This window comes from Oncorhynchus masou, chromosome 27, assembly GCF_036934945.1.
Source record: "Oncorhynchus masou masou isolate Uvic2021 chromosome 27, UVic_Omas_1.1, whole genome shotgun sequence".
Taxonomy (NCBI): Eukaryota; Metazoa; Chordata; class Actinopteri; order Salmoniformes; family Salmonidae; genus Oncorhynchus; species Oncorhynchus masou.
Genome location: NC_088238.1, coordinates 63010037 through 63036821, shown reverse-complemented (window position 1 = coordinate 63036821; position 26785 = coordinate 63010037). Strand labels below are relative to the sequence as shown.

The 26785-nt window shown below is 45.6% G+C and overlaps 2 protein-coding genes across 5 annotated transcripts in view; one reads left to right on the top strand and one right to left on the bottom strand.

Moving 5' to 3' along the window:
* tlr2 (toll-like receptor 2) overlaps window positions 1-4699 on the top strand; it is a 38097-nt gene extending 33398 nt beyond the window's left edge. For both annotated transcript variants that reach the window (XM_064940852.1, XM_064940851.1), the window contains exons 11-16: window positions 521-622; window positions 793-916; window positions 1314-1665; window positions 1842-1938; window positions 3721-3805; window positions 4311-4699. In XM_064940852.1, the coding sequence (XP_064796924.1) occupies window positions 521-622; window positions 793-916; window positions 1314-1665; window positions 1842-1938; window positions 3721-3805; window positions 4311-4451 (901 nt within the window). In that variant the 3' untranslated portion in view covers window positions 4452-4699. The remainder of the gene's footprint in view (window positions 1-520; window positions 623-792; window positions 917-1313; window positions 1666-1841; window positions 1939-3720; window positions 3806-4310) is intronic.
* Window positions 4700-11764: 7065 nt separating this feature from the next.
* rnf175 (ring finger protein 175) overlaps window positions 11765-26785 on the bottom strand; it is a 39964-nt gene continuing 24943 nt past the window's right edge. For 2 of the 3 annotated variants that reach the window (XM_064940848.1, XM_064940850.1), the window contains 3 exons: window positions 23940-24060; window positions 19816-19949; window positions 16569-16889 (listed from right to left, as the gene is read on the bottom strand). In XM_064940848.1, coding sequence (XP_064796920.1) covers window positions 16598-16889; window positions 19816-19949; window positions 23940-24060 — 547 coding nt within the window. In that variant the 3' untranslated portion in view covers window positions 16569-16597. Of the gene's footprint in view, window positions 15290-16568; window positions 16890-19815; window positions 19950-23939; window positions 24061-26785 lie in introns of those variants that run through there. The other variant, XM_064940849.1, reaches the window with a different exon arrangement.

The window sequence follows — 26785 nt, the reverse complement described above, 5'->3', positions numbered from 1 at the left end:
GTGCTAAAATTGAACTTGGTTTCATTTGTGACACTTGACGCGCTGCAAGTCCCACATCTCACATCTCCACATTGGTTTTTAGGAGCGTATACCCATGTGGGTGATTGAAGGACGGACTGAGGTCCACACTCCAGTCCAGTAGGTGGTGGTAATGCACCTTAAAGTTGGTTATCAACTGCCATATAAAGACCACAGAAGAAGAAGCCTGAAGGAGGAGAGATTACTAGAAACAAACTCAGTTTACCCTTTTATCTGTGGATTAATTGTTGGAGTCGAGGACCTTGTGCATTTCAGGTAAAATTAACAACCCAATATTTATATCCCTGGACAAATGGTGCACGCGGACGCACACGGGCGAGCGGTCTGATCAGCATGTGAAGCATCTCTCCTATTCCGAGATGCTTTGTACGACCCAAGTCTTAGCTCAACTCAGAGCTCAACTGTTATCTGCGTAAATAAATGAAAGGGCATTTAGTTGGAGTCAACAATCGAGAAAATGACATTTGTTTGTCCCCCCCAGCCTTGAGGTGCTCCTGATCCAGAGCAACACTCTCAACATGTTTGGGCCCTTGGACCTCCGACGCTACAGGAGGCTCCGAGCACTGCAGGCCGGTCAGAACAGGTCTGTGGGTGCTCAAAAGTACTAGTGCCCTATGTAGGTAATAGGGTCCTGACTTAGATTGTTTTGTTAATTAGTCTCTATCGATTCTAAAAATCAATGATCCCTGCAGGCCATAACTCCCATCCTTACTTCTCCCTCTTCTTCTTCTTCTTCTTCTTCTTCTTCTTCAGGTTTGTGTGTTCCTGTGAGTTTGTCAACTTCATGGTCTGGAGGTGGGGTGGAGCAGTAGAGGGCAGTGTTGAGCTAACAGACAGATGGGATAACTACCTTTGTGACTCACCGCTGCCCCTGCAGGTCATTTAAATATTTACTATTATTCATCACTATTAGTACCATTTTTACATCTTTATTATTTTTTATTTATTTACTATTTTATTCTTATTCTCTTCACTGCATGCTTATTTGTATGTTTATCTTATATTTTTACTGAATACCTTTTCTATTTTTATCATCAAATATACTGTGATGAGAGTTTGCATTTCTCAGTACTGTGTATACTTCGCTATATCCTGTAACTTTCAGAAAAAGTCCCAGGTTTTCCAGAAATCCCGAAGATTGGTTGGAATAAGCAGGAAATCTGGGAATCCTCAGAGTTGTGGGAATGTACCCTGATTCTTCGCAACCCGAATCCCGTGCATATAATAAATAATATATATATATATATATATAATAAATACTATTTTATTTACAGGGCCAGAGGGTCGACCGCGTCCAGCTCTCACCGTTCCAATGCCACCGCCTCCTCCTCGTGTCCTCACTCTGCGGCTGCATGCTCGCTTCCGGAATCCTGTTTGTAATTCTGCTCTGGAAGATCCACGCGGTGTGGTACGTGAGGATGATGTGGGCGTGGCTTAAAGCCAAACGGAATTCCGGGAACCAGAAGCGCCGGGATGCCGCAGGGAACGCCGAACCCCTCTGCTATGACGCGTTCGTGTCGTACAGCGAGCAAGACGCAGAGTGGGTCGAAGAATTCCTGGTTCCAGAGCTGGAGGATTCCCAGCCTGCGCTCTCCCTCTGCCTCCACAAGAGAGACTTCCTGCCAGGTTGATTGATTTAATCCATGACTTATTCCCTAAGGTTCTTCCAACTCTTCTTAGCGAGCTTGTTCATGTTTTCATCCCTATGCTTTTATATTTGTTTGGTTTTGTTGTACCGTCTCGTTAGGATTCTTTGAAAGGAGGTTTAAATTGAATGCATTTTGTTGAATTTATTTCTTTAGGCCACTGGATCATCGACAACATTATCCATGCGATGGAACGCAGCCGACGCTCCCTGTTCGTCCTGTCGGAACACTTCGTCCACTCCGAGTGGTGCCGGTACGGTTTCATTCTGCCCTGTCTCACTACTACGCAGAATGTGACGGTTAAAGTATTTCAGCTGCTCACCTGTCATTCATTAAAGAACAACATCGAAGCATCATTTCAGGCTCATGCTCAATCAATCAATCAAATGTATTTATAAAGCCCTTCTTACATCAGCTGATGTCACAAAGTGCTATACAGAAACCCAGCCGAAAACCCCAAACAGATACTGGAATTAATAGTGGAGCTCAGAGTGGAGTTAATAGTGGAGTTAATAGTGGAGCTTAGAGTGGAGTTAATAGTTAATAGTGGAGCTCAGAGTGGAGTTAATAGTGGAGCTTAGAGTGGAGTTAATAGAGGAGTTAATAGTGGAGCTCAGAGAGGAGCTCAGAGTGGAGTTAATAGTGGAGCTCAGAGTGGAGTTAATAGTGGAGTTCAGAGTGGAGCTTAGAGTGGAGTTAACAGTGGAGTTGAGTGGAGTTAATAATGGAGTTAATAGTGGAGTTAACAGTGAAGTTCAGAGTGCATCTCAGAGGGTTTAATATTGGAGCTCAAAGTGGAGCTCAGAGTGGAGTTTATAGTGGAGCTCAGAGTGCAGCTCAGAGTGGACTTAATAGTGGAGCTCAGAGTGGAGCTTCAGAGTGGAGTTATTAGTGGAGTTCAGAGTGGAGCTTAGAGTGGAGTTAACAGTGGAGTTGAGTGGAGTTAATAATGGAGTTAATAGTGGAGTTAACAGTGAAGTTCAGAGTGCATCTCAGAGGGTTTAATATTGGAGCTCAAAGTGGAGCTCAGAGTGGAGTTTATAGTGGAGCTCAGAGTGCAGCTCAGAGTGGACTTAATAGTGGACCTTAGAGTGGCGTTAACAGTGGAGCATAGAGTGGAGTTAATAGTGGAGCTCAGAGTGGAATTAATAGTGGAGCTCAGAGTGGAGTTAACAGTGGAGCTCAGAGTGGAGCTCAGAGTGGAGTTAATAGTGGATCTCATAGTGGAGTTAATAGTGGAGATCAGAGTGGAGTTTATAGTGGAGCTCAGAGTGGAGCTCATAGTGGAGTTAATAGTGGAGCTCGTAGTGGAGTTTATAGTGGAGATCAGAGTGGAGTTAATAGTGGAGTTAATAGTGGAGCTCATAGTGGAGTTAATAGTGGAGCTCGTAGTGGAGTTTATAGTGGAGATCAGAGTGGAGTTAATAGTGGAGTTAATAGTGGATCTCAGAGTGGAGCTCATAGTGGAGTTAATAGTGGAGCTCGTAGTGGAGTTTATAGTGGAGATCAGAGTGGAGCTCATAGTGGAGTTAATAGTGGAGATCAGAGTGGAGTTTATAGTGGAGATCAGAGTGGAGTTAATAGTGGAGTTAATAGTGGAGATCAGAGTGGAGCTCATAGTGGAGTTAATAGTGGAGCTCGTAGTGGAGTTAATAGTGGATCTCAGAGTGGAGCTCATAGTGGAGTTAATAGTGGAGATCAGAGTGGAGTTTATAGTGGAGCTCAGAGTGGAGTTAATAGTGGATCTCAGAGTGGAGCTCATAGTGGAGTTAATAGTGGAGCTCGTAGTGGAGTTAATAGTGGAGCTCAGAGTGTTGTTAATAGTGGATTTAATAGTGGAGCTCAGAGTGGAGTTAATAGTGGAGCTCAGAGTGGAGTTAATAGTGGAGCTCAGAGTGGAGTTAATAGTGGAGTTCAGAGTGGAGTTAAGAGTGGAGCTCAGAGTGGAGTTGAGAGTGGAGTTAATAGTGTTGGAGTTAATAGTGGAGCTCAGAGTGGAGTTCATCGTTGTAACACAATAATATTGTTGTTCCAGGTACGAGTTGGACTTTTCCCACTTCCGTCTGTTTGACGGGGACTCAGAGGCGGCCATCCTGGTGCTTCTGGAACCCATCTCCAAGGTAGGGAGGAGCTGCACATCAAATGCCACCCTATTCCCTATATAGAGCACTACTTTAGACCAAGGCCCTATAGAGCCCTATTCCCTATATAGTGCACTACTTTAGACCAGAGCCCTATAGAACCCTATTCCCTATATAGAGCACTACTTTAGACCAGAGCCCTATAGAACCCTATTCCCTATATAGTGCACTACTTTAGACCAGAGCCCTATAGAACCCTATTCCCTATATAGTGCACTACTTTAGACCAGAGCCCTATAGAACCCTATTCCCTATATAGTGCACTACTTTAGACCAGGGCCCTATTCCCTATATAGTGCACTACTTTAGACCAGGACCCTATAGAACCCTATTCCCTAAATAGGGAATAGGGTGTCATTTGGGAGACAACCCTTCTGTTAACTCATCCCATCTTCAAGGATGATCAAATGTGTGTATCTCTGTGTGTGTGTTTGTATGTGTGTGTGTGTATCAACATGGTGTGTTTGTGTGTGAACATCCCAAGGACGACGTTCCCAAACGCTTCTGCAAGCTCCGCAAGTTGATGAGCTCCCGTACCTACCTGGAGTGGCCGCAGGAGGACGAGAGGAGGGCAGAATTCTGGAGAAACCTCCGTCTGGCCGTGAGGGGCGGAGATGAGCTGTGATCCAACCGGTTTCCGGGAAGTCTGGAATTCCAGAAATATTCTCGGAATTATTCTCTTTTCTGCCGACAGTAAAGATTGATTGGTTGGTTGATGAGTTGGTTAAATGTTTGGTTGGTTGGGTTGTTTGGGTGGGTTGATTAATTAATTGGTTGGGTGAATTGGTTGGTTGATGGGCTGGTTAATTTATTAGTTGGGTGGGTTGGTTAATTGATAGGCTGGGTAGTGGTTTGGTTATTTAATTGGCTGGGTGGGTGGGTAGAGGGTTGGTTAACTGATTGGTTGGGTGGGTGGGTAGAGGGTTGGTTTACTGATTGGTTGGCTGGGTGGGTGGAGGGTTGGTTAATTGATTGGTTGGCTGGGTGGGTGGGTGGAGGGTTGGTTAATTGATTGGTTGGCTGGGTGGGTGGAAGGGTGGGTAGAGGGTTGGTTAACTGATTGGTTGGGTGGGTAGAGGTTTGGTTTACTGATTGGTTGGCTGGGTGGGTGGGTGGAGGGTTGGTTAATTGATTGGTTGGCTGGGTGTGTGGAGGGTTGGTTAATTGATTGGTTGGCTGGGTGGAAGGGTGGGTAGAGGGTTGGTTAACTGATTGGTTGGCTGGGTGGAAGGGTGGGTAGAGGGTTGGTTAACTGATTGGTTGGGTGGGTTGGGTTGCTTATCCTTATTCTGGAAGTCTGTTTGGAATAATAATTGTAATTGTTTTGACTTTATTTCACCAAGTTGTCCTTTATTTGACCAAGTTGTTCCGTTCAGACATTTATTTGACCAAGTTGTTCCGTTAATATTCTGTTAATTCATAACCAAATATTGTTGTTGAGTCATTCTATACTCATAGAAAAAAACACTTTGAAATTCCCATGTCAAACAGACCGTTTAAAAAAATGCCTGCAATTTCCTCATTGAGTATGATGTCAGCAGTTTAGAGGAGGCTGAACTGGCCAATCAGTGATCTACTTGCATGAATATTTTAATTATTATGATGAATATTTTTAAACCTTTAATTAACAAGGGAAGTCAGTTAAGAACAAATTCTTATTTACATTGATGGCCTTTATGACCGGAATAAGCACCATTCAAACAACAGAAGAGCTGCTTTTTGACATAGTTAATAAAAACACATTGGAAGAAAAACTATTTCACTCATATTTCATGACTGGATGATACGGTTTGATGCCGTTCCTTTCAGACTCTTGTTGATGGTATTTATGTTATTTCAAAAACAACAACATTTCAATAAAATCAAACTTTGTCACATGCACACCTATAATGGCGAGGTGCTGGCGAGCGGAGTGGAACACTTGAAAATATAAAGGAGAGACTCACACTCTAGGAGCTCAAGATGCAAAAATATTTCTATCCGACGTTTCGACAGACAAGCTGTCTTCATCAGGGTATAATCCGAATACAACAGGTGTAGTAGACCTTACAGTGAAACGCTGACTTACAAGCCCTTAACCAACAGGTGTAGTAGACCTTACAGTGAAACACTGACTTACAAGCCCTTAACCAACAGGTGTAGTAGACCTTACAGTGAAACGCTGACTTACAAGCCCTTAACCAACAGGTGTAGTAGACCTTACAGTGAAATGCCTACTTACAAGTCCTTAACCAACAGGTGTAGTAGACCTTACAGTGAAACGCTGACTTACAAGCCCTTAACCAACAGGTGTAGTAGACCTTACCGTGAAATGCTGACTTACAAGCCCTTAACCAACAGGTGTAGACCTTACCGTGAAATGCCTACAACACAAGCCCTTAACCAACAATGCAGTTCAAGAAATTGAGTTGTGAAACATTTGATGAATTGTTCAGCAGTCTTAAGGCTTGGGGGTTGGTGTTAAGGAGCCTTTTGGACCTAGACTTGGCGCTCCGGTACCTCTTGCCGTGCGGTTGCAGAGAGAACAGTCTATGACTAGGGTGGCTGGAGTCTGACAATTTTTAGGTTCTTCCTCTGACACCACCTGGTATAGAGGTCCTGGATGGCAGGAAGCTTGACCCCAGTGATGTACTGGGCCGTACGCACTACTCTCTGTAGTGCCTTGCGGTCGGAGGCCGAGCAGTTGCCATACCAGGCGGTGATACAACAATTTTCTGGATTTTTTTTCTTCTCATTTTGTCTGTCATAGTTGAAGTGTACCTATGATGAAAATTACAGGCCTCCCTCATCTTTTTAAATGGGAGAACTTGCACAATGGGTGGCTGACTAAATACTTTTTTGCTCCACTGTAGCTTTCTTTAATTGATCCCTAATATTTTGATCTCTTCTCCCAATATATTCTAGCAAGTCTGTAGAGAGAAAAAAAATAAAAATACACCAAATTTAAAGGGACGGCTTTAGATAACTGAAAACACTACTGAATGAAAATTCCACGAGAAAAAAAATCTGTTGTCTTAACAAAATGGGAGGTGTTTTCAGCGACTTAATTAAAATGTATTCAGCACCCCGCTAGGGAACCCAGCCCGCAAAGCCTGTAACGCACCTGCATAAGGTGAGAGTGAAGACCAACTACTGAGAAAGTGCGTAGGAAAGGCGTGTGTCAGAAAGGTGAACATTTCCTAAGTCAGAACCGGGCCCTTAGAGCCTTATGACATGCTAGTATTCTTCTCTGATATTCAAATCGGCAATCAGAAGAGAAATTACTTCCACCAATCAAGACACAGTTGTTTTTTGGAATCGTATCAATGCGTTTTTTTCTCACAAAAAAAGCGAACTGCCTACTGCCTACAACTACCACTACTACTACTACCACTACCACTACTACCACTACCACTACTACTACTACCACTACTACTACCACTACCACTACTACTACTACCACTACAAATGTTGGATCTTAATTTGACCGGGCAATGTCACAGCAGTAAAAATCACCATGCAGCAACAAGATTTGTATTGGCCATCACGTTGCCACGGGAAAGTGAATTATATATTTCTTTCTGTCACCATTCTGCTCGCCTCCCTACCACTGAGGAAGTACAGTTCCCGCTCAGCCCAGTCAAAACTGTTCGCTGCTCTGGCCCCCCAATGGTGGAACAAACTCCCTCACGACGCCAGGACAGCGGAGTCAATCACCACCTTCCGGAGACATCAGAAACCCCACCTCTTTAAGGAATACCTAGGATAGGATAAAGTAATCCTTCTCACCCCCCCCCCCCTTAAATGATTTAGATGCACTATTGTAAAGTGGCTGTTCCACTGGATGTCATAAGGTGAATTCACCAATTTGTAAGTCGCTCTGGATAAGAGCGTCTGCCAAATGACTTAAATGTAAATGTAAATGTATATATATATCCGTTTGTGCTGGCTATGCAAGTAGGAGTCAAGACTGAGCTGGCCATGCCAGTAGGAGTCAAGACTGAGCTGGCCATGCCAGTAGGAGTCAAGACTGAGCTGGTCTTGCCAGTAGGAGTCAAGACTGAGCTGGTCATGCCAGTAGGAGTCAAGACTGAGCTGGCCATGCCAGTAGGAGTCAAGACTGAGCTGGTCATGCCAGTAGGAGTTAAGACTGAGCTGGCCATGCCAGTAGGAGTCAAGACTGAGTTGGCCATGCCAGTAGGAGTCAAGACTGGGCTGGCCATGCCAGTAGGAGTCAAGACTGAGCTGGCCATGCCAGTAGGAGTCAAGACTGAGCTGGCCATGCCAGTAGGAGTCAAGGCTGAGCTGGCCATGCCAGTAGGAGTCAAGACTGAGCTGGCCATGCCAGTAGGAGTCAAGACTGAGCTGGCCATGCCAGTAGGAGTCAAGACTAAGCTGGTCTTGCCAGTAGGAGTCAAGACTGAGCTGGCCATGCCAGTAGGAGTCAAGACTGAGCTGGTCATGCCAGTAGGAGTCAAGACTGAGCTGGCCATGCCAGTAGGAGTCAAGACTGAGCTGGTCATGCCAGTAGGAGTTAAGACTGAGCTGGCCATGCCAGTAGGAGTCAAGACTGAGTTGGCCATGCCAGTAGGAGTCAAGACTGGGCTGGCCATGCCAGTAGGAGTCAAGACTGAGCTGGTCATGCCAGTAGGAGTCAAGACTGAGCTGGCCATGCCAGTAGGAGTCAAGACTGAGCTGGTCATGCCAGTAGGAGTCAAGACTGAGCTGGCCATGCCAGTAGGAGTCAAGACTGAGCTGGCCATGCCAGTAGGAGTCAAGGCTGAGCTGGCCATGCCAGTAGGAGTCAAGGCTGAGCTGGCCATGCCAGTAGGAGTCAAGACTGAGTTGGCCATGCCAGTAGGAGTCAAGACTGAGCTGGTCATGCCAGTAGGAGTCAAGACTGAGCTGGCCAAGCCAGTAGGAGTCAAGACTGAGTTGGCCATGCCAGTAGGAGTCAAGACTGAGCTGGCCATGCCAGTAGGAGTCAAGACTGAGCTGGCCATGCCAGTAGGTGTCAAGACTGAGCTGGCCATGCCAGTAGGAGTCAAGGCTGAGCTGGCCATGCCAGTAGGAGTCAAGGCTGAGCTGGCCATGCCAGTAGGAGTCAAGACTGAGCTGGTCATGCCAGAAGGAGTCAAGACTGAGCTGGCCATGCCAGTAGGAGTCAAGACTGAGCTGGCCATGCCAGTAGGAGTCAAGACTGAGCTGGCCATGCCAGTAGGAGTCAAGGCTGAGCTGGCCATGCCAGTAGGAGTCAAGACTGAGCTGGCCATGCCAGTAGGAGTCAAGACTGAGTTGGCCATGCCAGTAGGAGTCAAGACTGAGCTGGTCATGCCAGTAGGAGTCAAGACTGAGCTGGCCATGCCAGTAGGAGTCAAGACTGAGTTGGCCATGCCAGTAGGAGTCAAGACTGAGCTGGCCATGCCAGTAGGTGTCAAGACTGAGCTGGCCATGCCAGTAGGAGTCAAGACTGAGTTGGCCATGCCAGTAGGAGTCAAGACTGAGCTGGTCATGCCAGTAGGAGTCAAGACTGAGCTGGCCATGCCAGTAGGAGTCAAGACTGAGCTGGCCATGCCAGTAGGAGTCAAGACTGAGCTGGCCATGCCAGTAGGAGTCAAGACTGAGCTGGCCATGCCAGTAGGAGTCAAGGCTGAGCTGGCCATGCCAGTAGGAGTCAAGGCTGAGCTGGCCATGCCAGTAGGAGTCAAGACTGAGCTGGCCATGCCAGTAGGAGTCAAGACTGAGCTGGCCATGCCAGTAGGAGTCAAGACTGAGCTGGCCATGTCAGTAGGAGTCAAGACTGAGCTGGCCATGCCAGTAGGAGTCAAGACTGAGCTGGTCATGCCAGTAGGAGTCAAGACTGAGCTGGTCATGCCAGTAGGAGTCAAGGCTGAGCTGGCCATGCCAGTAGGAGTCAAGACTGAGCTGGCCATGCCAGTAGGAGTCAAGGCTGAGCTGGCCATGCCAGTAGGAGTCAAGACTGAGCTGGCCATGCCAGTAGGAGTCAGGGCTGAGCTGGCCATGCCAGTAGGAGTCAAGACTGAGCTGGCCATGCCAGTAGGAGTCAAGACTGAGCTGGCCATGCCAGTAGGAGTCAGAGCTGTGCTGGCCATGCCAGTAGGAGTCAAGACTGAGCTGGCCATGCCAGTAGGTCATGGTTCCAGGTAACGTTCCTGGGCACGTACATACAACACGGTCCGTATACTCGGACTTCTCGCATGAAAATGCGGTGACAGACCATGTAGCTATGGACCCTTAGACTTAGCGAGTGCTTCAATATCAGAAGGCTATAGTTAGCCAGTTTCGTAACATATTTCAGTGCATTTATGTAAATCACAAAGCATTTTATGCTACGCAGGAAAATGTTATGCGTCAACAGGGTGATCAAATTAAGATCCCACCTTGTACTACTCCTCTTCCTAAATCAAATCAATGCTTTTGACACATCTCGCCATAGAGACAGCTGGCTAATCCTCTGAATACACTCTAGTAAACAAACAAAAATTAATCTGAGCAACAACATAACATTAGCGAGGTAGATAAGGTTAGCAAGATGGCTAGCTACACTGACAGCTGTTTTCAACTCCACGTGGAAATGTCAACACCCAATTCGTAAAAAACTATAAGTAGCTTTCATAATTCGTGCATTTCATCTCTAGGACAGGAAATTACGTTGAAATAGTGACAACAACTTCCTCTGGGGTCCTTTAAAGCCAACAACATATGTTGCATACAACAGTACAGTAAGTACCATTTTACACAAGAACCAAATTCCACTATATTCCTTATTTAGTGGGGAGGGGGGCACAAAATAGACCAGAGCCAGCTGTTCCCTCTGCTGTGTGAACATGTCAAATATTATGGAGGATCACACGTGGGGAAAGCATGTTCACGTGAGAGAGGAAACACCCGCTTACAGACAGGAACCTCCACCATCATCTCAAAGACAGTAGGAAGGTAGGCAGGAACTGCTTCTCCAATAGAAATCCTCGATCACACGAGTCGGTGATGTCATGGTGACAATGTCTAGCTAAGCTCAGGAGTAGAAACACCTCATCGTGTCTGACGACCGTCTTGCTGTCCATATCGAGGCAGTATTGCCGTTTATTGGTATAAGGGTTTGAATCCAGACCACTGCCCTTCGACTCCTCCTCTTCCTGTCATCCAGCCCACTGCCCTTCGACTCCTCCTCTTCCTGTCATCCAGCCCACTGCCCTTCGACTCCTCCTCTTTCTGTCATCCAGCCCACTGCCCTTCGACTCCTCCTCTTCCTGTCATCCAGCCCACTGCCCTTCGACTCCTCCTCTTCCTGTCATCCAGCCCACTGCCCTTCGACTCCTCCTCTTCCTGTCATCCAGCCCACTGCCCTATGACTCCTCCTCTTCCTGTCATCCAGCCCACTGCCCTTCGACTCCTCCTCTTCCTGTCATCCAGCCCACTGCCCTTCGACTCCTCCTTTTCCTGTCATCCAGCCCACTGCCCTATGACTCCTCCTCTTCCTGTCATCCAGCCCACTGCCCTATGACTCCTCCTCTTCCTGTCATCCAGCCCACTGCCCTATGACTCCTCCTCTTCCTGTCATCCAGCCCACTGCCCTTCGACTCCTCCTCTTCCTGTCATCCAGCCCACTGCCCTTCGACTCCTCCTCTTCCTGTCATCCAGCCCACTGCCCTTCGACTCCTCCTCTTCCTGTCATCCAGCCCACTGCCATGACTCCTCCTCTTCCTGTCATCCAGCCCACTGCCCTTCGACTCCTCCTCTTCCTGTCATCCAGCCCACTGCCCTTCGACTCCTCCTTTTCCTGTCATCCAGCCCACTGCCCTATGACTCCTCCTCTTCCTGTCATCCAGCCCACTGCCCTTCGACTCCTCCTCTTCCTGTCATCCAGCCCACTGCCCTTCGACTCCTCCTCTTCCTGTCATCCAGCCCACTGCCCTTCGACTCCTCCTCTTCCTGTCATCCAGCCCACTGCCCTTTGACGACTCCTCTTCCTGTCATCCAGCCCACTGCCCTTCGACTCCTCCTTTTCCTGTTACCGCCATCTTTCTCTCTGTAACACCTCTAAACTAGCACAGTTCATAATAATACCTTGTTACTACACACAGAAATACAAATCTTTCATTATCATTTGTTTTAATCAACATGAATTGTGATTCAACTGCAATACCTTCCTGTGTGTGAAACAGACGTGTAAAGTTGTTTGGCAAACATATAGCTCAGCCTTTTCCAAAACCTCTCCTCTGGGTTCTCCCGCCGTTCCAAACCTCTCCTCCGGGACCTCCAGCCGTTCTCAAACCTCTCCTCCGGGACTTCCAGCCTTTTTCAAAACCTCTCCTCTGGATTCTCCAGCCGTTGCAAACCTCTCCTCCGAGACCTCCAGCCGTTCTCAAACCTCTCCTCCGGGACCTCCAGCCGTTCTCAAACCTCTCCTCCGGGTTCTCCAGCCGTTCTCAAACCTCTCCTCTGGGTTCTCCAGCCGTTCTCAAACCTCTCCTCTGGGTTTTCCCGCCGTTCTCAAACCTCTCCTCTGGGTTCTCCAGACGTTCTCAAACCTCTCCTCTGGGTTTTCCAGCCGTTCCAAACCTCTCCTCTGGGTTCTCCAGCCGTTCTCAAACCTCTCCTCCGGGACCTCCAGCCGTTCTCAAACCTCTCCTCTGGGTTTTCCAGCCGTTCCAAACCTCTCCTCTGGGTTCTCCAGCCGTTCTCAAACCTCTCCTCCGGGACCTCCAGCCGTTCTCAAACCTCTCCTCTGGGTTTTCCAGCCGTTCCAAACCTCTCCTCTGGATTCTCCAGCCGTTCCAAACCTCTCCTCTGGATTCTCCAGCCGTTGCAAACCTCTCCTCCGAGACCCCCAGCCGTTCCATGTATTTGAACTATTCCAGAGCTATCACACCTGATTCAACTTGTCAACCAAACATCAAGCCCTTGACTATTTGAATCAGGTGCGCTAGGTCAGGGCTGCAACAAGAGGTCCTAGAGGAGAGGTTTGGAACACCTAGAGGAGAGGTTTGAAACACCTAGAGGTCCTAGAGAGGTTTGAAACACCTAGAGGTCCTGGAGAGGTTTGAAACACCTAGAGATTGTGGAGAGGTTTGAAACACCTAGAGGTCGTAGAGGAGAGATTTGGAACACCTAGAGGAGAGGTTTGAAACACCTAGAGGTCCTGGAGAGGTTTGAAACATCTAGAGGTCGTAGAGGAGAGGTTTGAAACACCTCGAGGTCCTAGAGAGGTTTGAAACACCTAGAGGTCCTAGAGAGGTTTGAAACACCTAGAGGTCGTAGAGGAGAGGTTTGAAACACCTAGAGGTCGTAGGGGAGAGGTTTATAACACGTAGAGGTCATAGAGGAGAGGTTTATAACACCTAGAGGTCATAGATGAGAGGTTTGAAACACCTAGAGGTCCTGGAGAGGAGAGGTTTATAACACCTAGAGGTCATAGATGAGAGAATTTGAAAAAGGAAAACATATAGCCAATAGGTCCCTGTCCATTTACTCTAATTCATTAAACTGATCCTAGATCAGTAGGAGTGTTAATCTAGGACCAGGTCCCTGTCCATTTACTCTAATTCATTAAACTGATCCTAGATCAGTAGGAGTGTTGATCTAGGACCAGGTCCCTGTCCATTTACTCTAATTCATTAAACTGATCCTAGATCAGTAGGAGTGTTGATCTAGGACCAGGTCCCTGTCCATTTACTCTAATTCATTAAACTGATCCTAGATCAGTAGGAGTGTTGAGCTAGGACCAGGTCCCTGTCCATTTCATCTGAACTGATCCTAGATCAGATCTGAAACTCTGAGTTAATGTAAACCCTTATCTATCTTGATCAAGAGATGCTGAACTTTGATGTGACTTCCCCAGGCTAAATAAGAGTGCAAACCAAATACCACCCTATTGCCTATAGGGGCTCAGGTCTAAAGTAGTGCACTACATTATATAAAGACAAAGCAGCTTTTTGTGGTGGTGACTAACGGTGCGATATGGCCTAGTGTCCCAATACGCACACTACTTAGTATGCATGGCCAACACTTTGCTTCACACTACCTAGTGCATCAGGTTGGGTATTGGGCCAGAGAGGTCAGTCATCAGGTCTGTTATTGGGACAGAGAGGTCAGTCATCAGGTCTGTTATTGGGCCAGAGAGGTCAGTCATCAGGTCTGTTATTGGGCCAGAGAGGTCAGTCATCAGGTCTGGTATTGGGACAGAGAGGTCAGTCATCAGGTCTGTTATTGGGACAGAGAGGTCAGTCATCAGGCTGGGTATTGGGACAGAGAGGTCAGTCATCAGGCTGGGTATTGGGACAGAGAGGTCAGTCATCAGGCTGGGTATTGGGCCAGAGAGGTCAGTCATCAGGTCTGTTATTGGGACAGAGAGGTCAGTCATCAGGTCTGTTATTGGGACAGAGAGGTCAGTCATCAGGCTGGGTATTGGGACAGAGAGGTCAGTCATCAGGCTGGGTATTGGGCCAGAGAGGTCAGTCATCAGGTCTGTTATTGGGACAGAGAGGTCAGTCATCAGGTCTGTTATTGGGACAGAGAGGTCAGTCATCAGGTCTGTTATTGGGACAGAGAGAAGTCATCAGGTTTGGTATACCAGATACCAGTGTATCTGCGGAGTGTAAACTGTAGAACAAACCGCAATGGTAAAGAAACCCATCGTAGTTCACACTTTACATTGGCTGCATCCCACATGGCTCCATATACCCTTTACAGTGCACTACATTTAACCAAAAGGAGCAGACTATATAGGGAATAGGGTACCATTTGGGATGCAAGCATTGTATAAAGTACATAATTTACAGATCATAAATAAACACTTGTGTTAGGGGGGGTTCAATAAATTAAATGCACGGATTCCAAATGTTCCGAGAGGGAATTCCGGGGAGGGAGTTCCGGCGAGGGAATTCCGGGGAAGAATTCAGAGAGGGAGTTCCGGGGAGGGAGTTCCGGGGAGGGAGTTCCGAGGAGGGAGTTCCGGGGAGGGAGTTCCGAGAGGGAGTTCCGGGGAGGGAGTTCCCGGGGAGGGAGTTCCGGGGAGGGAATTCAGAGAGGGAGTTCCGGGGAGGGAGTTCCGGGGAGGGAGTTCCGAGGAGGGAGTTCCGAGGAGGGAGTTCCGGGGAGGGAGTTCCGGGGAGGGAGTTCCGGGGAGGGAGTTCCGGGGAGGGAGTTCCGGGGAGGGAATTTCGGGGAGTGAGTTCCGGGGACGGAGTTCCGGGGAGGGAGTTCCGGGGAGGGAGTTCCGGGGAGGGAGTTCCGAGAGGGAGTTCCGAGAGGGAGTTCCGGGGAGGGAGTTCCGAGAGGGAGTTCCGGGGAGGGAGTTCCGGGAGGGAGTTCTGCAAGACGATCATCATCACAGAGTTCTACTACTCCAGCCCCAGGGTGAAGTTGATTCCGTGGACTATTCCGATGATGATGGGTTGCCAGGCAACAAGGTATCTCAGCCAATCCAAGAGCTGCCCGTACAGGACATGTGTTCTCTCCCATCTGGGGGAGGGGGAGTTGGCGTTAAGGAGCAATTGGTACATCCATTTGTGGAATTCCAAATTAATTATATACACTGATTGATCGCACATGAGACTAAAAAGGTTTGTTTGTTATGTAGACCAGGCTCGTTAACGTTATTGCTGGTTATGGAGACCAGGCTCGTTAGATACCGTTAAGGCTGGTTATGTAGACCAGGCTCGTTAGATAAAGTTATTGCTGGTTATTTAGACCAGGCTCATTAGATAAAGTTATTGCTGGTTATTTAGACCAGGCTCATTAGATAACGTTATTGCTGGTTATTTAGACCAGGCTCGTTAGATAACGTCATTGCTGGTTATGCAGACCAGGCTCGTTAGATAACGTTATTGCTGGTTATTTAGACCAGGCTCATTAGATAACGTTATTGCCTGTTATTTAGACCAGGCTCGTTAGATAACGTCATTGCTGGTTATTTAGACCAGGCTCGTTAGATAACGTTATTGCTGGTTATTTAGACCAGGCTCGTTAGATAACATCATTGCTGGTTATTTAGACCAGGCTCGTTAGATAACGTTATTGCTGGTTATTTAGACCAGGCTCGTTAGATAACGTTATTGCTGGTTATTTAGACCAGGCTCGTTAGATAACGTTATTGCTGGTTATTGAGACCAGGCTCATTAGATAACGTCATTGCTGGTTGTGTAGGTAGCTATCTCTTGATAAAGCCAGGGTCACTTGTATTGTCTCTTCATTATTGCATTGAAATGGTTTGGGGAAAAACCCTATGGAAGTTATGAAAACACTGTTTAGAATATCTACATAAATTCAGCAATTGCATTCTTCTCATATGACTCTGTCGACTCCTGACCTATTAATTAAACACTTCCTCTGGCATCTCATCCTTCCTCTGCCTGTAGTTATTGAACTCAACCTGCAGGAGGTTTGTTTGTTGTTCATTCTACGTCGTCAGGGTAACAACCAATGACAATTAGGAACGATAGGACACGTACTTTTAACGGTGCTGCAATATTTTGTATGGTGCTCCTTGGGGGGGGGGGGGACCAAATCAACATGCACGCAATATTTTGTATGGTGCTCTATGGGGGGAGGGGGGAGGGGTCCAAATCAACATCCACGCAATATTTTGTATGGTGCTCCCTGGGGGGGGGGACCAAATCAACATGCACGCGATGGCGGGCGGACGCACACAAGCCTGCTGTTTGTAAACAATGTATAATTGTAAGGAAACACTGAATAGCCTCAAAACATGGTTAAAACTATAAATTTACAATTATTATAAACAACCACTGACCATCCATCAGATCAAAATTATAGTTTTATACATGTTTTACAGCATTTTTTTTTTTTTAGAATTATACTGAACAAAAAATATTTAAAAAAAACACAACATGCAACAATTTCAAAGGTCAATAAGAATAAGTGTGTGTAAGATATGCTCTCAGATTCAGCCAATCCCGGTGTTCTGTGGCTGTCGTCGCCTCTGCCAATGAAAAGATACGGATTGCTCATCATCCTCTTCAAGTCGACCTTCTCGTTGCAGTACGGACACGTCTGCTTCTTACCCACAATGCACCAGCCACGGATGCAGAACTCGTGGAATCTGGAGGCAGAGTTGGCGTTAAAGAATCCACAACAACAAGACTAGAGTAAAATTATTAGCATTTCACATAGGAAATCATGGGACAGTTAGCCTCCATGCTAACACTCGCTGGGCATCTTCAGTTGCAGGTTTGGGATCAATTCAATATAGACATAATAATTCCACGACGCAGCGTTAGAAAATAAACACGTTAATTGGACGATCGCAGTGGGCTAATTCTACAGGATTAGTGTTGAAAACGTGACGAGCAGTCAGGGACTCAATAACGTGGTTGTAGATAATTAGAAAAACATTTAAAATACTTATGCTTTCTGAGAAGTTAACAAAAACAAAATCTCTTTGATTGTGTTTATTTTCCACTTTGACGGTGAACTTTCTGTACTGCTAATATTCAATACCAGTCGTTTTTGCTCCAGCGCTAGTCCAACTAATTTGTTTATTTTCAAACTCTTTATTATTATGCTGTTTTAACCTTGATTATCTTATTATTATCTTCAACCTAGAGTAAATTCAGGAAGTAAACTGACATACCGTTTTTATGGGAATCGATTTGGTGCAGTAATTAAGGGAAGAGTAGGATGCTATATAGGAAAACGGGCGCCATTTACAGAGAGAGAGGGGAGGGGGGGAGAAGTAGAGAGGGGAGGGGGAGGAGAAGTAGAGAGGAGGGGAAAGAGAGAGGGGGAGTATAGAGAGGAGGGGAGGAGAAGTAGAGAGGAGGGAGTATAGAGAGAGGAGGGGGAGGAGAAGTAGAGGGGAGGGAAAGAGAGAGGGGGAGTATAGAGAGAGGAGGGGAAAGAGAGAGGGGGAGTATAGAGAGAGGAGGGGAAAGAGAGAGGGGAAGTATAGAGAGGGGAGGGGGAGGAGAAGTAGAGAGGAGGGGAAAGAGAGAGGAGGGAGTATAGAGAGAGAGGAGGGGAAAGAGAGAGGAGGGAGTATAGAGAGAGGAGGGGAGGAAAAGTAGAGAGGAGGGGAAAGAGAGAGGAGGGAGTATAGAGAGAGGAGGGAAGGAGAAGTAGAGAGGAGGGGAGGAGAAGTAGAGAGGAGGGGAGGAGAAGTAGAGAGGAGGGGAAAGAGAGAGGGGGAGTATAGAGAGAGGAGGGGGAGGAGAAGAAGAAAGGAGGGAGTATAGAGAGAGGAGGGGGAGGAGAAGTAGAGAGGGAGAGAGAGGGGGAGTATAGAGAGAGGAGGGGAAAGAGAGAGGGGGAGTATAGAGAGGGGAGGTGGGAGGAGAAGTAGAGAGAAGGGGAAAGAGAGAGGAGGGGGAGTATAGAGAGGAGGGGAGGAGAAGTTGAGAGGAGGGGAAAGAGAGAGGAGGGAGTATAGAGAGAGGAGGGGAGGAGAAGTAGAGAGGAGGGAAGGAGAGAGGGGGAGTATAGAGAGAGGAGGGGGAGGAGAAGAAGAAAGGAGGGAGAATAGAGAGAGGAGGGGGAGGAGAAGTAGAGAGGGAAAGAGAGAGGGGGAGTATAGAGAGAGGAAGGGAGGAGAAGTAGAGAGGAGGGGAAAGAGAGAGGGGGAGTATAGAGAGAGGAGGGGAGAAGAAGTAGAGAGGAGGGGAAAGAGAGAGGAGGGAGTATAGAGAGAGAGGAGGGGAAAGAGAGAGAGGGAGTATAGAGAGAGGAGGGGAAAGAGAGAGGGGAGTATAGAGAGAGGAGGGGAGAAGAAGTAGAGAGGAGGGGAAAGAGAGAGGAGGGAGTATAGAGAGAGAGGAGGGGAAAGAGAGAGAGGGAGTATAGAGAGAGGAGGGGAAAGAGAGAGGGGGAGTATAGAGAGAGGAGGGGAGAAGAAGTAGAGAGGAGGGGAAAGAGAGAGGAGGGAGTATAGAGAGAGAGGAGGGGAAAGAGAGAGAGGGAGTATAGAGAGAGGAGGGGAAAGAGAGAGGGGGAGTATAGAGAGAGGAAGGGAGGAGAAGTCGAGAGGAGGGGAAAGAGAGAGGGGGAGTATAGAGAGAGAGGGAGAAGAAGTAGAGAGGAGGGGAAAGAGAGAGGAGGGAGTATAGAGAGAGAGGAGGGGAAAGAGAGAGAGGGAGTATAGAGAGAGGAGGGGAAAGAGAGAGGGGGAGTATAGAGAGTGGAGGGGGAGGAGAAGTAGAGAGAAGGGGAAAGAGAGAGGAGGGAGTATAGAGAGAGGAGGGGAGGAGAAGTCGAGAGGAGGGGAAAGAGAGAGGGGGGAGAATAGAGAGAGGAGGGGAGGAGAAGTAGAGAGGAGGGGAAAGAGAGCGGGGGAGTATAGAGAGAGAGGAGGGAGTGTGACATAACATACAGGATAGGAGAGCTGATCTTCTATAATCCAAACAGTGCAGTGAGCATAGTAGGCTTGGGCGGTATCCACGGTATTACCGGCATAGCACACAAGGGGGCGCTAGAAACGCAAGAAAATCCCATTGGGCCTCTTTCCAGAATGCTAACAAAATTAGCAAAAACTAATAAGGATATCACTGACGCTGTTAGCTAAATGCTAACAGCCATTAGAAGATATGTGAGGGCAAACATTTAGTAGTGAATTACATTTAGTAGTGAATTACATTTAGTAGTGAATTACATACAAGTGTAACTTCATCACCTCATGTGCGCCGCGCCGTACAACAGAGACTCTCCCATAGATACAGAACACTGTGGATTCACCTGCTCCTGCTTTCTAGCATTGTGCTATTTACAAAGCTAACACATGACTGGCCCAACTGTTCTGGGGAACTATGGTACGTTTCATAATTAAAAAAATTATGTTGACAGGTGAAACGTAGAACGCAATTGGCTTTATCTCATAAGGTATTGCACAAAAAAAAGATTTACAAAATAAGTATAGAAAGTATTGAAAATCTTCAAATAATTAGTTTCAACAGTATTGAAAAACCATCCCATTTTTTTCCAAATCCCCCAGTACACGGAATATATGGTATACTGCCCAAGCCTAGTGGATAGGATACATGTGGTTACAGGAGAGTTGATAGGTATCTTCTATAATCCCCTCCTCATCCACGTCTACGAGGATCTTCTGACCACACACCGCACAGATATCATCGGTCAGGCTCCTGGACGGCATTCCTCCCACGTTATAGTACTGCAACAACAACAACACGTTATAGTACAGCAACAACAACAACACGTTATAGTACAGCAACAACAACAACACGTTATAGTACAGCAACAACAACAACACGTTATAGTACTGCAACAACAACAACACGTTATAGTACAGCAACAACACATTATAGTACAGCAACAACAACAACAAATTATAGTACTGCAACAACAACAACATCTTATAGTACTGGAACAACAACAACAAGTTATAGTACAGCAACAACAACAACACGTTATAGTACTGGAACAACAACAACACGTTATAGTACTGCAACAACAACAACACGTTATAGTACAGCAACAACATCAACACGTTATAGTACTGCAACAACAACAACACGTTATAGTACAGCAACAACAACAACACGTTATAGTACTGCAACAACAACAACAAGTTATAGTAAAGCAACAAGTTATAGTACAGCAACAACAACAACAACATGTTATAGTACAGCAACAACAACAACACGTTATAGTACAGCAACAACAACAACACGTTATAGTACTGGAACAACAACAACACGTTATAGTACTGCAACAACAACAACACGTTATAGTACAGCAACAACAACAACACGTTATAGTACAGCAACAACATCAACACGTTATAGTACTGCAACAACAACAACACGTTATAGTACAGCAACAACAACAACACGTGATAGTACTGCAACAACAACAACACGTGATAGTACTGCAACAACAACAACACGTTATAGTACTGCAACAACAGCAACAAGTTATAGTACAGCAACAACAAGTTATAGTACAGCAACAAGTTATAGTACAGCAACAACAACAACAACATGTTATAGTACAGCAACAACAACAACACGTTATAGTACAGCAACAACAACAACACGTTATAGTACTGGAACAACAACAACACGTTATAGTACTGCAACAACAACAACACGTTATAGTACAGCAACAACAACACGTTATAGTACTGCAACAACAACAACACGTTATAGTACTGCAACAACAACAACAAGTTATAGTACAGCAACAAGTTATAGTACAGCAACAACAACAGCAACATGTTATAGTACAGCAACAACAACAACACGTTATAGTACAGCAACAACAACACGTTATAGTACTGGAACAACAACAACACGTTATAGTACTGCAACAACATCAACACGTTATAGTACTGCAACAACAACAACACGTTATAGTACTGCAACAACAGCAACAAGTTATAGTACAGCAACAAGTTATAGTACAGCAACAACAACAACAACATGTTATAGTACAGCAACAACAACAACACGTTATAGTACAGCAACAACAACAACACGTTATAGTACTGGAACAACAACAACACGTTATAGTACAGCAACAACAACACGTTATAGTACAGCAACAAGTTATAGTACAGCAACAACAACAACATGTTATAGTACAGCAACAAAAACAACACGTTATAGTACAGCAACAACAACACGTTATAGTACAGCAACAAGTTATAGTACAGCAACAACAACAACACGTTATAGTACAGCAACAACAACACATTATAGTACAGCAACAAGTTATAGTACAGCAACAACAACAACATGTTATAGTACAGCAACAACAACACGTTATAGTACAGCAACAAGTTATAGTACTGCAACAACATCAACACGTTATAGTACTGCAACAACAACAACACGTTATAGTACAGCAACAACATCAACACGTTATAGTACTGCAACAACAACAAGTTATAGTACAGCAACAACAACAACAAGTTATAGTACAGCAACAAGTTATAGTACAGCAACAACAACAACACGTTATAGTACAGCAACAACAACAACATGTTATAGTACTGCAACAACAACAACAAGTTATAGAACAGCAACAAGTTATAGTACAGTAACAACAACAACATGTTATAGTACAGCAACAACAACACGTTATAGTACTGCAACAACAACAACACGTTATAGTACTGCAACAACAACACGTTATAGTACTGCAACAACAACAACACGTTATAGTACTGCAACAACAACAACACGTTATAGTACAGCAACAACAACAACACGTTATAGTACTGGAACAACAACAAGTTATAGTACTGCAACAACAACAACACGTTATAGTACTGCAACAACAACAACAACATGTTATAGTACTGCAACAACATCTTATAGTACTGCAACAACAAATTATAGTACAGCAACAACAACAACACGTTATAGTACTGCAACAACATCTTATAGTACTGCAACAACATCTTATAGTACTGCAACAACAACAAATTATAGTACTGCAACAACAACAACATCTTATAGTACTGCAACAACAACACGTTATAGTACAGCAACAACATGCTATAGTACTGCAACAACAACAACACGTTATAGTACAGCAACAACATCTTATAGTACTGCAACAACAACATCTTATAGTACTGCAACAACAAATTATAGTACAGCAACAACAACAACACGTTATAGTAGTGCAACAACAACAACATCTTATAGTACTGCAACAACAAATTATAGTACTGCAACAACAACAACACGTTATAGTACTGCAACAACATCTTATAGTACTGCAACAACAACATCTTATAGTACAGCAACAACAACAACACGTTATAGTACTGCAACAACAACAACATCTTATAGTACTGCAACAACAACAAATTATAGTAGTACTGCAACAACATGTTATAGTACTGCAACAACAACATGTTATAGTACTGCAACAACATCTTATAGTACAGCAACAACATCTTATAGTACTGCAACAACATCTTATAGTACAGCAACAACATCTTATAGTACTGCAACAACATCTTATAGTACAGCAACAACATCTTATAGTACTGCAACAACATCTTATAGTACTGCAACAACAACATGTTATAGTACAGCAACAACACCAACATGTTATAGTACAGCAACAACAACAACATCTTATAGTACAGCAACAACACCAACACGTTATAGTACTGCAACAACACCAACACGTTATAGTACAGCAACAACACCAACACGTTATAGTACAGCAACAACAACAGCACGTTATAGTACTGCAACAACAACAACATCTTATAGTACAGCAACAACACCAACATGTTATAGTACAGCAACAACACCAACACGTTATAGTACAGCAACAACACCAACATGTTATAGTACAGCAACAACAACAGCACGTTATAGTACTGCAACAACAACAACATCTTATAGAACAGCAACAACACCAACACGTTATAGTACTGCAACAACAACAGCACGTTATAGTACTGCAACAACAACAACACGTTATAGTACTGCAACAACAACAACACGTTATAGTACACCAACAACAACAACACGTTATAGTACAGCAACAACACCAACACGTTATAGTACTGCAACAACAACAACACGTTGTAGTACTGCAACAACAACAACACGTTATAGTACTGCAACAACAACAACACGTTATAGTACTGCAACAACAACAAGTTATAGTACAGCAACAACAACTACACGTTATAGTACAGCAACAACAACAGCACGTTATAGTACAGCAACAACAACACGTTATAGTACTGCAACAACAACAAGTTATAGTACAGCAACAACAACTACACGTTATAGTACAGCAACAACAACTACACGTTATAGTACAGCAACAACAACATAATATATAAGTAGTGGGTAAACTACGGCCCGTAGGAGGTTTAAGTAAAACAAATTGATAAAAACCACTCGGCCTCTCTTGAACGAGTTTGTAGAAATTATATATATTTTCAAATAACTGCCCCTTTTCTGGCCCGCAGATTGATTTTTGACCCCCAAATAAATAAATAAATACATGTATATGTGCGGGGCTCCGTTGAATTTTGAAATCCTGATTTGGTCTTCGGGCCAAAAAGTCTCCCCACCCCTGGACTACATAGTAGCACAACAACAATTACATCAACAGATACTCTGTGTGTACTGCATGTGAAATACTGTACACGTGTAGTACTCACCCCTATAGTTGAGGCCATGTAGTCGGAGCAGATTTCAGCAAAGTCCCGTCCCATCACTCCATAGTACAGACCATAGAACAGCATGATAACGCCCACATCCATGGAGTCCTCTGCCTTGATCCTACAACACAACCATAGAGCCCTCAGCCCTGATCCTACAACACATCCATAGAGCCCTCAGCCTTGATCCTACAACACATCCATAGAGCCCTCAGCCCTGATCCTACAACACATCCTATCCATAGAGCCCTCAGCCCTGATCCTACAAAACATCCATAGAGCCCTCAGCCCTGATCCTACAACACATCCATAGAGCCCTCAGCCCTGATCCTACAACACAACCCATCCATAGCCCTCAGCCCTCAGCCCTCAGCCCTGATCCTACATCACATCCATAGAGCCCTCAGCCCTGATCCTACAACACATCCATAGAGCCCTCAGCCCTGATCCTACATCACATCCATAGAGCACTCAGCCCTGATCCTACAACACATTATTAGAGCCCTCAGCCCTGATCCTACAACACATTAATAGAGCCCTCAGCCCTGATCCTACATCACATCCATAGAGCCCTCAGCCCTGATCCTACAACACATCAATAGAGCCCTCAGCCTTGATCCTACAACACAACCCATCCATAGACCTCAGCCCTGATCCTACAACACATCCATAGAGCCCTGATCCTACAACACATCAATAGAGCCCTCAGCCCTGATCCTACAAAACATCCATAGAGCCCTCAGCCCTGATCCTACAACACATCCATAGAGCCCTCAGCCCTGATCCTACAACACAACCCATCCATAGCCCTCAGCCCTCAGCCCTCAGCCCTGATCCTACATCACATCCATAGAGCCCTCAGCCCTGATCCTACAACACATCCATAGAGCCCTCAGCCCTGATCCTACATCACATCCATAGAGCACTCAGCCCTGATCCTACAACACAACCCATCCATAGCCCTCAGCCCTCAGCCCTCAGCCCTGATCCTACATCACATCCATAGAGCCCTCAGCCCTGATCCTACAACACATCCATAGAGCCCTCAGCCCTGATCCTACATCACATCCATAGAGCACTCAGCCCTGATCCTACAACACATTATTAGAGCCCTCAGCCCTGATCCTACAACACATTAATAGAGCCCTCAGCCCTGATCCTACATCACATCCATAGAGCCCTCAGCCCTGATCCTACAACACATCAATAGAGCCCTCAGCCTTGATCCTACAACACAACCCATCCATAGACCTCAGCCCTGATCCTACAACACATCCATAGAGCCCTGATCCTACAACACATCAATAGAGCCCTCAGCCTTGATCCTACAACACATCAATAGAGCCCTCAGCCCTGATCCTACAACACATCCATAGAGCCCTCAGCCTTGATCCTACAACACATCCATAGAGCCCTCAGCCCTGATCCTACAACACATCCATAGAGCCCTCAGCCTTGATCCTACAACACATCCATAGAGCCCTCAGCCCTGATCCTACAACACATCCATGGAGCCTTCAGCCCTGATCCTACAACACATCAATAGAGCCCTCAGCCCTGATCCTACAACACATCAATAGAGCCCTCAGCCCTGATCCTACAACACATCCATAGAGCCCTCAACCTTGATCCTACAACACATCCATAGAGCCCTCAGCCCTGATCCTACAACACATCCATGGAGCCCTCAGCCCTGATCCTACAACACATCCATAGAGCCCTCAGCCCTGATCCTACAACACGTCCATAGAGCCCTCAGCCTTGATCCTACAACACATCCATAGAGCCCTCAGCCTTGATCCTACAACACATCCATAGAGCCCTCAGCCTTGATCCTACAACACATCCATAGAGCCCTCAGCCTTGATCCTACAACACATCCATAGAGCCCTCTGCCTTGATCCTACAACACATCCATGGAGCCCTCAGCCCTGATCCTACAACACATCACAACGTTAATAGGTTTTGATCCAAAATGGCACCCATAGGGCCCTGGTCACTATTTAGGGAATAGGGTGGGTCAGGTGCTGTTTTGGATACACACCAAATCAAGTTTATTTAAAGTTTGTCTGTGTGTGTGTGTGTGTGTGTGTCTCTCTCTGTGCGTGTGTGTTTTTGCATGTTAGTGCTGAGCGATTAAACCGAAATGTCAGTTTTTTTGTTTGTTTTTTAAACAACTAATTGACCAACATCGGGTTCAATGACTTGAATTAGGTTGTTTTCTGTGAGCTCACATCCAGCCTGAACTGTGTGATGTAGTAGGGAGTTGTAGATTCTCTAGAGATAAATCACAACCAGCCTGAACTGTGTGATGTAGTAGGGAGTTGTAGTTTCTCTAGAGATAAATCACAACCAGCCTGAACTGTGTGATGTAGTAGGGAGTTGTAGTTTCTCTAGAGATAAATCACAACCAGCCTGAACTGTGTGATGTAGTAGGGAGTTGTAGTTTCTCTAGAGATAAATCACAACCAGCCTGAACTGTGTGATGTAGTAGGGAGTTGTAGTTTCTCTAGAGATAAATCACAACCAGCCTGAACTGTGTGATGTAGTAGGGAGTTGTAGTTTCTCTAGAGATAAATCACAACCAGCCTGAACTGTGTGATGTAGTAGGGAGTTGTAGTTTCCAACAGGCCAATATTCTACATAGTATAGCGCAGAAATCGTGGTCATTAACTACAACGACCATAATCCATTGCGCAGCTACTTGTCCGGCCTGAGGTGAGATCCTGAGGTGATACAGAGAGCAGCTGTTGCCTAGCAACATCGCTACCTGAAAATACATAATCTAAGAGATTGATAGTAGGTATTCAGCGGTCAAAAAGTCTAATTTACTTTGAAGAACGACT